This window comes from Vipera ursinii, assembly GCF_947247035.1.
Source record: "Vipera ursinii genome assembly, chromosome: 7".
NCBI classification, from domain to species: domain Eukaryota; kingdom Metazoa; phylum Chordata; class Lepidosauria; order Squamata; family Viperidae; genus Vipera; species Vipera ursinii.
The window spans coordinates 34,254,539-34,269,849 of NC_139521.1; the positions used below are offsets into that span (position 1 = coordinate 34,254,539).

The 15,311-nt window shown below is 38.9% G+C and overlaps 1 protein-coding gene across 1 annotated transcript in view; it reads left to right on the forward strand.

Moving 5' to 3' along the window:
- The window catches only part of CYP4V2 (cytochrome P450 family 4 subfamily V member 2), a 36,337-nt gene that overhangs the window by 3,725 nt on the left and 17,301 nt on the right, over positions 1-15,311 (forward strand). The window contains exons 2-6 of the mRNA XM_083367419.1: positions 750-862; positions 4,122-4,207; positions 5,340-5,530; positions 9,830-9,899; positions 12,482-12,608. Coding sequence (XP_083223545.1) covers positions 750-862; positions 4,122-4,207; positions 5,340-5,530; positions 9,830-9,899; positions 12,482-12,608 — 587 coding nt within the window. The remainder of the gene's footprint in view (positions 1-749; positions 863-4,121; positions 4,208-5,339; positions 5,531-9,829; positions 9,900-12,481; positions 12,609-15,311) is intronic.

The following is a 15,311-nucleotide window of genomic DNA, read 5'->3' on the forward strand; positions in this document are numbered from 1 at the left end:
GTTCAGAAGAAGCATTTTTAGCTAGCCTTTTGCTCACTTGTTGGGATCATAAAACATCCTATAGCTGTGTTTTGCAATAAAATTGATGAAAAATTATTTTGATTTGAAATCCATCCTATGTTTAATTCTGATTGATAATAGTTATAACAGACTATATTTCAGAACACAGTTATTTTGAGCTTTTTTTCAACAAGCTCTCCAACCTAAAGAAACAGCTTAACTGGGAACCATAGTGAATGTTTGCGGTATGCTTCTCCCTGAACCCGATCTACAAAGCAAAGTAAAAATTGCAAGGTTATTCTAAGCAGTTCTCTCAGTTTCAGACAAATCCTTATATTCTATCAGACTTTACTCAAATTACTTACTCTAGCACTACAGTGTTGCAAATTATTTATTAACTGAGACTCAGCGTATCCCATATATACCATGGCTAGATTAACACTTAAGAATACTATTAAAACATAGTTGTTATGGAGTAAAGATCACAGCAATTTGCTAGTGAACAACTCACAACACAAGCTGTGTTAAGATCAAGGACTGCATTTGGAGAATAGGAAAGAAGATACTTCAGGGTTGTTTTATTTGAGTTTGCTTAGTCAGCATGATAAATTTTTTGAGAAAAAATCTTAACCTCAAATATGTTGTCTTTGTCTTGTGAGGATCAAAAAAACCTTCAGATGTAAATGTTTTATTCAAAATACCAATGAGCAATAAACTTATAATTTGTAAACTGAATGTATATCTTTCAGGTTTCTGGAAACAAGTAATTTACTATTCAGAAGAATTTCGCTGTCTACCACTGCTAAAACTTTGGTTAGGACCATGGCCTTATGTGATCTTATATCACCAAGACACCGTAGAGGTGAGTCCTTGAGTTTTCATTCTCAATGGCTATGCAAGATGATTCTTGCTCCCAGGGAAATCTTATAGGTGAGGATGTTAGTCAGTATTTTGACTTTATTGACAACCCCCTGATAGAAAGACCTTGCCAAGTCTGTTTAGAAATTTATTGGTGGAATCCTATTTGCCCCTTTCTAGAAACAATTGTACTTAATAGGCAGGTGGGTAAGTATAAGGTGTAACATCTTTAATAGTTCAAAGAACCCTGAAGTAGCATGAAAGTGTGTGGACATTACTATATTACAACTTCTGGGTTCTTTTTAAACTTGGGATATCAGTTAAATGATTCTTAACAATTCTGAAATACACACACACACACACACACACACACACACACACACACACGATGATCTGAGGTGAAATGGCCAATATCATTTTCCACTGACAGAAAATAAACCACATAGGATTTTGTTATTTGTTTTTTTTTAATGTTATTACATACAGTAATAGCAAAACTAAATATCCTGCTTTATACTACAAATTATAAATGACATCAATTAATAATAAAATTCTTCAAGTCATAAAGTCTGGGGTGATTGTCAACATGACAGAAGTGAGATGCTCTGCTTCTTCACTTTTATTTTTGTTTGTTTCTTTAAGTCAGTGTTGATCCCTGGACTTGTCCCTACAGTTTTCTTGGCAAGATTTTTCACAAATGGTTTGCCATTTCCTTCTTCCCATGGCTGAGAGAAAGTGACTGGCCCAAGTCACCCAGATGGCTTTATGCCTATGGCTGGACTAGAAATCATATTTTTCTGGTTTTTAGCCTGGTGCTGTTAACCATTGGCTCTGTCATCTTTTTTTATGTAAACATAAAGTTAGCAGGAATGCATATATGTGATTGCCAGTAAAGTGTGGTGAGAAGAGTGATCACGAGGGTGGGACTATCTAATACATCCCCATGATTGAGTGCTTTAAGAGTATTCAGTCTCATGATACTATAGGCATATTTTTTGCATTCCTAATTTCCATTATTAAAAGCAACCTAAGTGTACATATCAAAAATACAATGCACGGTGTGGCCTTAAAGTTAGAAATCATGTCAAGGCATAAGTAATAGCTTTTGAGAGAGTGCATGATCACATTGTCTTCTGGGCTTCCTCGGGTTTTAACCAATGAAGCCTCTTTGCATGATGGGATGAAAATGGGCCCCCTAGTGCTATCCAGAAACTATGCATAACTAAATGGGAGAATTTAGAGAACATGCTCATACCAGGAATTGAATCATGAATTCACTAATTTTTACTGTATTTTTCAAACCTAGTCCATATGTTTAGTGGATGATTCAAAGTATCACATGTCTCTAATAAATTGGCTCAATGGTAGAAATAATGTTATGCTTTATAACCTGCCTTATTACCCAGTTTTATTATCAAAGTGGCTGGGTATAAATAGAATGCATTACAAAAGTGAACGTTCATCAATATAAATTAAAACTACTGCAGGTAACAATAAACTACCAAGACCCGAGGAAAATAGATGCATCTTGATTGTGCTCCCAAGGAAGAAAAAAAATGAAGTAATTTCCCAAGCAGTGAATTCATAGCTGAGTTGTTTTGCCAGTTATTCCTCTTAAGTTAACTAGCTGCCAACATCAATAGCTTCTTCCAAAGGTTCTCACTTTAATACAGGGGTGTCAAACTGCTGGCCCCTGGGCTGGATGCGTCACGCCAAAACCGCACCAACCCCATTGCCGGCAATGGGGGAAAAGTCACGATACGTCACCCCTGCTCTAATAAAAGGGCTTGTTTATAACAGGTGAGGTAATATCTCCAATAGGCCTTAAACTATTAGATATTCAAAGGCTACCACCAACCTGCAGTGAAACTACTTCATCAGCATAGATTTGAACTCTTTCCAAAACAAACTTAACCACATGGATAAATAAGTTGGGTAACCACAGCTAACATGTATGCAAAGCATTGTTATTGCAGTGACCTTGCTAAACTAATCTTCCTTGGAGGAGTACCAGGTTGAGGAATCTAGCATCTCTGATACTGTGTAGCCAAATAGCAGCTCTGGAGATTTGGATATAGATTCCATTGCTCCTGACTTCAATATTAATACTTCAGTATTACAGAGGGTGGTGAGCACAGCACAAGACATTGTGGGCTGTCCCCTGACACCACTGGATGATATCGCCAGGGCTCGCTGCCTTGGAAGAATGAAGAAAATTCTCAGGGACAACTCACACCCTGGTCGGTATCCCTTTACTCTCCTACCATCCGGTAGGAGATATAGGAACATAGCCAGCCGTACCAACAGGCTGAAGAACAGCTTCTATCCATGGGCTGTTAGGCTCTTGAACAGGGAAATAATTTTATAAACTTTATGTATGATTGACTTGCAAGGCTGGTGTGTTGTGCAATTAGCTCACATGGTGTAATATGATGGAGGGTTTGTTGTCACTGTGAGTTGGGGTTGGGGGCACGAAGGGAGGCTCAGCCAATCTCAATGTATACATGGTTGTACTTTGACAATAAAGGTTCATTCAATACTGAAATTTTGGATCTAGAATGGAAGACAGGATTCTTTAGTTTTCTTTTTTTAGAAAGAGCAGAATCTCAGACAAACTTGTTTTGGAAAATAGATAAAATATCAGATGATTGGAAGAGAGTCAGTATAGTTCCTATTTGAAGGAGAATTTGAATAATACAGATTAGTCAGCATAAATCAATCATCTTGAGAACCCGGTGATTAGCTGACTTTAGCGTGTGAATTGTTATCAGACTAATCTTATTTAATTTTTTGATTAGGTCTTTAGTAGGTTATGAAAATACTTTTCATAAGCAAAGCAATTGTCAAAATAGTTTTTGATGGTGTGATGAAGCAGTGGATTACAACTGAATGGATACATACTGCCTCAAAAAAATTCTGATCAGATTGCAGAGTGATATTCTTACTTGTACTGTTCAACATTTTTGTTAACTGTTTGGTTGAGCAGGTATAAGAAATTCACATTTGCATATAGCACAACATTGAGTGGAGTAGCTACTGCTCTGACTAATGCTAATGCTCTAGTATGGGATTAACCTTAAAACAATCAACATGGAATTTCTTTGATTTGCCCAATGAATGTCGTTTAAAAGTTGCCAGATTTTGGGCTATCAATGCAAAATTCTGACTTTCTCTCCCATTTCACCAAAATATAAAGAGTGATAAAGCAGAAAATAGCAATTCCTGTTTATTTTAAAGTTATATAACTGTAGTGTGTTTTTCAGGTTGTCTTGCGTAGCTCAACATTTATTGAGAAGTCCTATCTCTATCAATTTCTTCAACCTTGGCTAGGAACAGGACTTCTAACAAGGTGAGCAAAATGTAACTCAACTATTTTGCAGTTAATTAAAGCATGTGCCTGACCCATGTGGTGGACCACTGTCTTGTGGAAATCTTAAGAACTGACTGAGCTATTACTTTTGTTCTTTAAGTATTCCTGAAGATGTAAACACAATAGCAAAAGGAGGAAAAGAGACTAGATCTGAGATTGCTATATCTGAAATTGTACCTCAAGTTCCCATGCAAATGTATCAAAATGCTCCCCCCAACCATTTTTTGGGATGTGATGCTATATAGATGCGTGATCTTAATATATAGGGCCAGTGGTTAGGTACCAAGTCCTTTTTATGTTTACTCAATATCTGGTGCAGTTGGTTTTTATGAAAAAATCAATATTTTGATTTAGTTTGTTTATGGAAGTCCTGAGTTTTATGTGTCAGTCCTAAATGAGATTATAATATACTGAATTTATGGTTTTAGTTCTGGTTCTTCTGAAAGAAAGACCTCAGATTGGTAATTTAAACTAAATAGAAAAGAAATAGAGGGACAAAGTGGCTGGGTTCATGTATTGCCCTAGACTACAATTTGCTGCTGATATTATACATCACATTAAATCCTAAATCCTAAATGAGATTATAATATATTGAATTTATGGTTTTAATTCTGATTCTTCTGAGAAAATAACCTCAAATTGGTAATTTAAACTAATTAGGAATGAAATAGAGGGGCAAAGTGGCTGGGTTCTTCTATGCCATAGGCTATGATTTGCTGCTGATGTTATACATCACATTAAATAATTGTTATCAGAATAGGGTTAAAGATACTAAAGGTTGAGGGGAGATGAGAGCAGAATCAAGATTCACTGTAAGGGTGGACTTTAACCAGAACCCAAGTGGATTTCCTTTTTAGTTACTAATAACTACCACTTGTTGAGATTATATAGTACAGCACTGCAATTAATCTACAATGGAAGTAAATCTTTTCTAAACTCCTTGTTGAAGCTTTAAGAATACAAATATGAGTCCAAAGTTCTGAAAGCTGTTATATTGTAATGAAGACTCCTGAAACCAGTCTGGAAACCATCCAGATCTGTAGATTTCCCTAAAATTCCATAGGTTTCATGGCTGGGACAGTCATATTATTTTTATTTCTTTGTTTTGCAGCACTGGGAAAAAATGGCACAGTAGAAGAAAAATGTTAACTCCAACTTTCCATTTCACAATCTTAGTAGATTTCCTTGAGGTGATGAAGGAACAAGCCAATATCCTTGTTCAAAACCTTGAACAACACCTGGACAAAGATCCATTCAACTGCACTTTATACATTACATTATGCACCCTGGATATAATCTGTGGTAAGCTTTGATTAGTAAATATATAGTGTCTAGTAACACTATATAAAAGCTGAAATAATTGAAGTCTAAAAATCCATCTATTTATATTACAGAAAGAAACTTATTATGATATATGACAACAAGATAGCAACTTTTTTTTCTGTTGATCTAAAGAGAAATACTACCCAGTATTTCTTTTACAGGAGCTTAATTTCAGAAACCAGGAGGAAGGCTGAGACAAGAATTCTTTCTGAATAGAGCTCTGCAGAATTCAAATACCTCAAAGAAACCAACAAAACAAACAAATATTCTGTTTCACACTGCATTAAGTTAATCTGGACAACTATTTGTTTGGAAACAAATTAACTCAGCCCTCTAAGCTTGTGAAGGTCATGAATTCATACATTACTCCAAATTCAGGTTGCTTAACCATGGCTTACTGAATGAATCATAATTGCTTGAGTACTTAAATGTTGTTGTTAGCTGCGAAGTTGTGTCTGACCCATTGTGACCCTATGGACAATGTTCCTCCAGGTCTTCCTGTCCTCTACCATCTTGTGGAGTCCATTTAAGCTCACACCTACTGCTTCAGTGACTCCATCCAGCCACCTCATTCTCTGTCATCCCCTTCTTGTATTGCCCTCAATCTTTTCCAGCATTAGGCTCTTCTCCAGTGAGTCCTTCCTTCTCATTAGGTGGGCAAAGTATTTGAGTTTTAGCTTCAGGATCTGGCCTTCTAAAGAGCAGTCAGGGTTGATCTCCCCTAGGACTGACCGGTTTGATCACCTTGCAGTCCAAGGGACTCGCAGGAGTCTTATCCAGCACCATAGTTCAAAGGCCTCAATTCTTTGGCGCTCAGCCTTTTTTATGGTCCAGCTTTCACTGCCATACATTGCAACTGGGAAGACCATAGCCTTGACTATACACACTTTTGTTGACAGGGTAATGTCTCTGCTTTTTAGTGTGCTGTCTAGATTTGCCATGGCTTTCCTCCCGAGGAGCAAGCGTCTTTTAATTTCTTGGCTACAGTCCCCATCTGTAGTGATCTTGGAGCCCAGGAAAATAAAATCTTTCATTACCTCCATTTCTTCCCCATCTATTTGCCAGGAATTGAGAGGGACGGATGCCATGATCTTGATTTTCTTAATGTTTAGTTTCAACCAAGGTTTTGCACTATCCTTCTTCGCCCACAACAAGAGGCTCTTTAGTTCTTCACTTTCTGCCATTAGAGTGGTATCATTTGCATATCTTAGGTTGTTGATATTTCTTCCGGCAATCTTAATTCCAACTTTTGATTCATCTAGCCCTGCCTTTCTCATCATGTGCTCTGCATATAAGTTAAATAGGCAGGGCGACAGTATATAGCCTTGCCAGACTCCTTTCCCAATTTTGAACCAATCAGTGGTTCTGTGTCCAGTTCTCACTGTTGCTTCTTGACCCACATATAGGTTTCTCAAGAGACAAATAAGATGGTCTGGTATGCCCATCTCTTTAAGAACTTGCCAAGTTTGTTATGATCCACACGATCAAAGGCTTTAGCATAGTCAATGAAGCAGAAGTAGATGTTTTTCTGGAACTCTCTAGCTTTCTCCATGATCCAGCGTATGTTGGCAATTTGATCTCTAGTTCCTCTGCCTCTTCGAAATCCTGCCTGTACTTCTGGTAGTTCTTGATCCACATACTGCTGGAGTCTAGCTTGTAGGATTTTAAGCATAACTCATAAGCATGAGAAATGAGTGCAATGGTACGATAGTTTAAACCTTCTTTGGCACTGCCTTTCTTTGGAATTGGAATGTAAACTGATCTTTTCCAATCCTGTGGCCACTGTTGAGTTTTCCAAATTTGCCGGCAAATTGAGTGTAGCACTTTTACTGCATCGTCTTTTAAGATTTTGAATAGCTCAGCTGGAATACTGTCACCTCCACTAGCTCTGTTGTTGCTCAGCTTTTCTAAGGCCCACTTCACTTCACATTCTAGGATGTCTGGCTCGAGGTCAGTGACCACCTCATTGTGATTGTCAGAGACGTTAAGCTCATTCTTGTATAGTTCTTCTGTGTAATTTTGCCACCTCTTCTTCATCTCTTCTGCCTCTGTTAGGTCCCTGCCATTTTGGTCCTTTATCATGCCCATTTTTGCATGAAATGTTCCCTTCATCTCTCCAATTTTCTTGAAAAGATCTCTGGTCCTCCCTATTCTATTGTTTTCTTCTATTTCTTTGCACTGTTCATTTAAGAAGGCATTCTTATCTCTTCTAGCTATTCTCTGGAATTCTGCATTCAGTTGGGCGTATCTTTCTTTTTCTTCCTTGCCTTTCGCTTTCCTCAACTATTTGCAAAGCTTCCTCAGACAGCCATTTTGCTTTCTTGCATTTCTTTTTCTTTGGGATGGTTTTCGTTGCTACCACTTGTACAATGTTGCGAACCTCTGTCCATAGTTCTTCAGGCACTCTGTCTATCAGATCTAATTCATTAAATCTATTTGTCACATCTACTGTATATTCAACAGAGATATGATTTAATTCATACCTGAGTGGCCTAGTGCTTTTCCCTACTTTCTTCATTTTAAGCCTAAACTTTGCAATGGGAAGCTCATAGTCTGAGCCACAGTCAGCTCCTGGTCTTGTTTTTACTGACTGTATAGAGCTTCTCCATCTTTGGCTGCAGAACATATAGTCAATCTGATTTCTGTGTTGACTGTCTAGTGATGTCCATGTGTAGAGCTGTCTCAGGTTGTTGGAAAAGAGTGTTTGCTATGACCATCCTATTCCCTTGACAAAATTCTATCAGCCTGTGCCCTGTTTCATTTGGTACTCCAAGGCCAAACTTGTCTGTTATTCTGGTTATCTTTTGGCTTCCTACTTTAGCATTCCAATCCCCCATGATGATAAGGACATCATTTTTTAGTGTTAGTTCTATAAGGTGCTATAGGGCTTCATAGAACCGGTCAATTTCATACTCCTCAGCACTGGTGGTTGGGGCATAGACTTGGACTACTGTGATATTGAATGGTTTGCCTTGGATTCGAACTGAGATCATTCTGTCATTTTGGGGATTGTATCCCAGTATTGCTTTTCCTACTCTTTTATTGAGTATGAAGGCTACTCCATTTCTTCTGAGGGATTCTTGCCTGCAGTAGTATAGCTGATGGTCATCTGAATTAAATTCACCCATTCTTGTCCATTTTAGTTTGCTGATACCTAAGATTCGATGTTCAGTCTTGTCATCTCTTGTTTGACCACGTCCAGCTTTCCTTGATTCATGGATCTTACATTCCAGGTTCCTATGGAGAAAAAATCTTTACAGCATCGGACTTTCCTTTCACCACCAGACACATCCACAGCTGAGCATCCTTTCGGCTTTGGCCCAGTCGCTTCATTCTTTCTGGCGCTACTAGTACTAGCCCTCTGCTCTTCCCCAGTAGCATATTGGACGCCTTCCGACCTGAGGGGCTCATCTTCCAGCGTCATATCGTTTTGCCTTTTGGTACTTTCCATAGGGTTTTCATGGCAAAGATACTGGAGTGGGTTGCCATTTCCTTCTCCAGTGGATCACATTTTGTCAGAACTCTCTGCTATGACCTTTCCGTCTTGGGTGCCCCTGCACAGCATAGAATGAATGAACCTTTTATTGTCAAAGTACAACCATGTATACATTGAGATTAGCTGAGCCTCCCTTTATGCTCCCACCCCCCAACTCACAGTGAGAACAAACCCTCCATCTTGTTACACCATGTGAACTAATTGCACCACACACCGGCCTCACAAGTCAATTCTGCATAAAGTTTATAAAAATTATTTCCCGTTCAAAAACCTAACAGCCCAAGGATAAAAGCTGTTTTTCAGCCTGTTGGTGTGGCTGGCTATACTCCTATATCTCCTACCTGATGGTAGGAGAGTAAAGAGATACCATCCAGGGTGTGAGTCATCCCTGAGAATTTTCCTCACTCTTCCAAGGCAAGGACCCCTGGCGATGTCATCCAGTGGTGTCAGGGGACAGCCCACAATGTCTTGTGCTGTACTCACCACCCTCTGTAATACCTTCCTATCCGTGGCTGTCAGACCAGCATACCAAACCACAATACCATACGAGAGGACGCTCTCTATAGTAGACCTTTGCATAGCTTCATTGAATTACACAAGCCCCTTTGCCACGACAAGGCAGGAGGAGGAGGAGTCCTTAAATATGCTAGATCAAAATTCTAAGGGTTATGAACTCATTGCTTGAACTTACAAGAGATACCAAGTCAAAACTAGACAACCTGTATTATGGGTTTGTTTGCATGTGAACTAGGCCACAGTCTGCCATATTTCTTTTTCTCTAGAAACAGCTATGGGCAAAAATATTGGTGCACAAAAGAACAAAAATTCAGATTATGTCAAAGCTGTCCAAAGGTAAGTATAAAGATGATGGTATATTCTAATAGACAGTTAGAAATTAATGAAGTCCAGTTAGTGAGTCCCAGACTGACAAATTAGTTTACATATACAGATTGTACAACTCCTATTCCAACATTATGCAAAAATGAGACAAAACTGCTTGAGCATTTTATAACCTGTTGAACAAGCTATATGTCAAATGGCCTAATGCACAATTGGTGGCTACAAAACAAAATTATGACAGAAGACCAAGCCAGCTAAATGTTAGTCATGATTAGTCCATTATTTTCTAGTCTTTTAACATTTAACTAAATAGTACACTATGCAATCACATAACAAACACTACGTGCAAAGTTCTTACTGTTCCCTGACTTTGTTTCTCTTCTGAAAATGTCTCATTACTAGAGATAGGTAATATCATTACAACATATAAATATCCAGCAAACTCAATTTCTCCATGCACTTAGCCTGGAAATAAAATATCTGGAGGAGGTGGAGGAAAAACCTCAGAAGAAGAAAGAACCCAACAACTGGCAGACGTGATCTCAGAACCACTGAACTATATCTTTCAAAGATCCTGGAGCATTGGGGAACTACCAGAAGACTGGAAGAGAGCTGATGTAGTTCCCATCTTCAAAAAAGAGGAAAAAAACAGATCCAGGAAACTACAGACCTATCAGCCTGACGTCAATACCTGGGAAGATTCTGGAAAAGATAATTAAACAACAAATCAGCGAACACCTTGATGCGAACAAAGTTATCACTAAAAGCCAACATGGGTTTGTCAAAAACAGATCATGCCAGACAAACCTTATTGCATTCTCTGACCAAGTGACAAAACTAGTGGACCAGAGGAATGCTGTAGATTTAATTTACTTGGATTTCAATAAGGCATTTGATAAAGTAGATCACAACCTACTACTTGATAAGATAGAAAAATGTGGGTTAGATAGCATCACCACCAGATGGATTCATAGCTGGCTGACAGGCCGTACTCAGCGTGTAGTCCTCAATGGAACTGCATCTACATGGAAGGAAGTGTGTAGTGGGGTGCCCCAGGGCTCTGTTCTGGGCCCAGTGCTCTTCAACATCTTCATCAACGATTTGGATGAGGGGATAGATGGGGAACTCATCAGATTTGCAGATGACACCAAGCTGGCACGAATAGCCAATACTCCAGAAGATAGGCTTAAGATACAGGAGGATCTGGACAGACTCGAACACTGGGCACTATCTAACAAAATGAAATTCAATTGTGAAAAAAGTAAGGTTCTGCATTTAGGGAGGAAAAATCAAATGCACAGGTATAGTATAGGTGGTACCTTGCTCGATAGTAGTAACTGTGAGAGGGATCTCGGAGTCCTAGTGGACAATCACTTAAATATGAGCCAGCAGTGTGCTGCAGCTGCCAAAAAAGCCAACACAGTGCTAGGCTGCATTAACAGAGGAATAGAATCAAGATCACGTGAAGTACTAATACCACTTTACAATGCCTTGGTAAGGCCACACCTGGAATACTGCATCCAGTTTTGGTCACCACGATGTAAAAAAGATGTCGAGACTCTAGAAAGAGTACAGAGAAGAGAAACAAAGATGATTGGGGGACTGGAGGCTAAAACATATAGGGAATGGTTGCTGGAATTGGGTATGTGCAGTTTAATGAAGAGAAGGGTGAGGGGTGACATGATAGCAGTGTTCCAATATCTCAGGGGCCGCCACAAAGAAGAGGGAGCCAAGCTATTCTCCAAAGCACCTGAAAGCAGGACAAGAAGCAATGGATGGAAACTAGTCAAGGAGAGAAGCAACCTAGAACTAAGGAGAAACTTCCTGACAGTTAGAACAACTAACCAATGGAACAACAGCCATTTGTCTGAAATGGTATAGGGTTTCCTGCCTTAGCAGGGGGTTGGACTAGATGACCTCCAAGGTCCCTTCCAACTCCTCCTCCTCCTCCTCCTCCTCCTCCTCCTCCTCCTCCTCATTATTATTATTATTATTATTATTATTATTATTATTATTATTATTAATCATCTTAAACCTGATGTGCATATATTCTCCACTGTGGCCTTAGTTTTAAGCAGCACTTAAAACAATTGAGCAAGAGAGTGTGAAACATCCAAAGGTTTCAGGGTATCTTAGAAGGTCTTTTTAAAAGTGAGTTTTAAAACACTGCAGTTGTTAAATTGATACAGTACTTGTAATCTGCCTCACACACAAGCTGCATCTTCATAACCATCTTGTCTTTCCCCACTTTCCTACCTATTCTAATTTCATCAGTTTATGATGTATCCGATGAAGTGACTGGAGTTCATGAAAGCTTGTGCTTTTTAATAAAACTTGTTAGTTTGAAAAAGTGCAACCAACTCCTGATTTTTGATACCATACACTAACACATCTATAATGACTACTTTTGGTTTTATTATGGGTGGTTTAACAATGTTAGTAATTTGGTAATTTAGTGCATGTGTGTGTTTCAATAAATTTTATTTTGTTTTAATATTTAATTCAACTTTGGTCACTGACAATAAAGTATAGTTAATATGCAGTTGATACAATTTTTTACAAAAGTATTATAACTTTGTTGTTTTTTACTCTAGCATGAGTGATCTAATTCATCACAGACAGAAGTCACCATGGCTTTGGTCCAACCTTTTGTACAATATGTCTGGAAAAGGAAAGCAACATTACATGAACCTGAAGATGCTTCATAGCTTTACAGATAAAGTGAGTTCCAAAATGCTTCTTCATGTCACAGCTTGTGGAATTATTTCTGTCCAGCTTTGCAGTCATGTTTCTTTTAGATTCATATTTGACATTCATCTGAGTATTAGGCCTGAGGGACGTGGCCTCATCTCATCTTGATGAGAAGCTTTTCACCATGGAGACTATATGTTTCTTCTCCCTGAGAGAGGCAGCTTAGTTTGTGTCTGTGGGATTCAGAAACCAGTCACCGCAGGGTGTCCAAAATCTCTGTCTGCCTACGCAGAGTTTATTTATTACAGTTTTATTACAGTTTTAACAAGCAGCAAAGAGCACACAGCAACAGCATTGTTATTGGTATATTCCCTTGTCAATCTTTAAGAACATCCCAGCCAGGATAGAGTCTCACATATCTTGATGGTTCCTGGCAGTCCTTGGTGGTGCTAATTGGAGTGAGCTCATAGACATGAAGTAAACAAGATACTGAGGCATGGCAGTTTGCTGCACACGGCCCCTTAACCTTGACCTCCATCTCTACATGTGTCACTTCTGGGATTTCTCTCCCTGCTCCACCAATAGCAACCCCAATAAGGTAAGGTAAGGTAAGACAAGACAAGACAAGACAAGACAAGACAAGACAAGACAAGACAAGACAAGACAAGACAAGACAAGACAAGATAACCTTTATTGTCATTTTTTTTACTGTGGGCACATCAAAAATGAATTTAGTTGCCTGATTTCAAAGTGAAACACATACATGACACACACCTAAACATACTATATACAACATATGTATAGACCCACACCCCTACATATACAAAACGAATAAATATTAAATACCGTCCACCTTGAATATATAATGGAAGGAGAAAGCTTGAGAGTTCACAAGGTTAATGCTGTATGGAATGAAACTATGGCTGAATCTGGATGTTCTACGGATACCATGAAGCCTTCTCCCAGAAGGTAACAAGGAAAACAGGTTGTGAAGAGGATGTGTAGTGTCCCAGATAATCTTACGGACCCTGCTCAAGCAATGCTTCTGTGCTATGTCCTGGATGGGAGGGAGGGAACTGCCAATGATCTTTTCAGCCATCTTCACCACTCTCTGCACCACCTTCATGTCAGAAGCAGTGATGCTTCCAAACCAGATTGTGATGCTATATGACAGGATGTTCTCGATCGTCCCCCTGTAGAAAGTGGACAGGGGAAGGAAGATGTGCTTTCCTCATGTGACGCAGAAAATGCAGGCGCTGCTGTGGCCACTTCACCAGTTTCTCACTGTTGAGCGACCAAGCCAGCCTACATGTTAGCTGCACACCCAGGAATTTGATGCTGGTAACCATCTCCACAGATGAATCATTAATGCACAGAGAAGTGTGGCTGTGCCTGCCTTTTCTGAAATCGACAATGATCTCTTTGGTTTTTCCAGTATTTAAAACTAGGCTGTTTTCCTTACACCAGTTCACCAACCCCTCAACCTCCTTGCAGTATATTCTCTGAGGTAACTGAGAGACATCCCAAAACCTATGCAAAGCACAGCAGTGCAACACATTTGCTTTTAGAAACTATGAATGAGGTGGGGAGGGTTGGTTTGAGGGAAAAGCTTTGAAGGAATGAACCTTTATCAGTGAAACACCATCAGTATTTGAAACATTTCATCTGATTTGTTGTATTTTTTTCTGTTACTTCAGTAAAACATCTTTTTAAAATGTGTTTCCTATTTTAGCTTAAATAGAAGCTGAAGGCTTAAGAAATAATGACCAAATCATCAAATGTCTATTGTTCTTTGTGGTTCTATCACAGTTTGAATCTAGAGCTTCTTGGACCAGTAATTTAGCCTATCTAAAACATACTATTACTGCTCTGTCGCCACTAGAAAAGTCTCTATATGTGGGTATATAGGGGATTTGGGGTATTTTCCTAGTACTCATAAAAGCCCTTTTGTCTACCCTTTCATTGATGACCAAGTATTTTAGGGTTGATTTTGGAGTTCAGCTTTTTGTCTGAATACTGAGCAGGTATAAGATTTTAGGGAATCTGAATTTCCATACAATCTTCAGAGATTTAGATATATCCCTAAATTTGGTAGATAAAGGTTGATAGGTAGGTAGGTACTGTAGGTAGACAGACAGACAGACAGACAGACAGACAGATAGAATATAACCTTGAGGTTGGTGAGCATCTTAAGGTCCTTCCCAATCCTTTAAAACTGTTTTAACTTTTAACTTACAGTACCAACTTCTATGAGTTTTTCAGTATACTGATGACTGAAACAAATGGTCCTGTTCTTTGGGATCCAGTTGTTGTTCTATTCAGATTGATTTCACAGAACAATTGCCTGATTTGTAGCTTGATCCTGATCCTATATATTAAGTAGGAAGGAAATGCCCATCTAGGTCTGCCTAAAGCTGGTGGTTGCATTTTCCCTTTGTTTACCATCAGTATGCATAATTCTTCTCTTAAGGAATGGCAGATAATGCTCATTACAGGTAGTCCTCAACTTACAACGGTTCATTCAGTGACCGTTCAAAGTGACCGTGGCACTGAGGAAAGTGACCTATGACCATTTTTATCTCCATTGTTATGTGATCAGATGCTTTGCAACTGACTCACATTTATGATGGTTGTAGTGCCTAAGGGTCAGGTGATCACCTTTTGTGACCTTTTGACAACAAAGTCAATGGGGAAGCCAGATTCATTGCAGTTGTTAAGAAAGTGTTACTAACT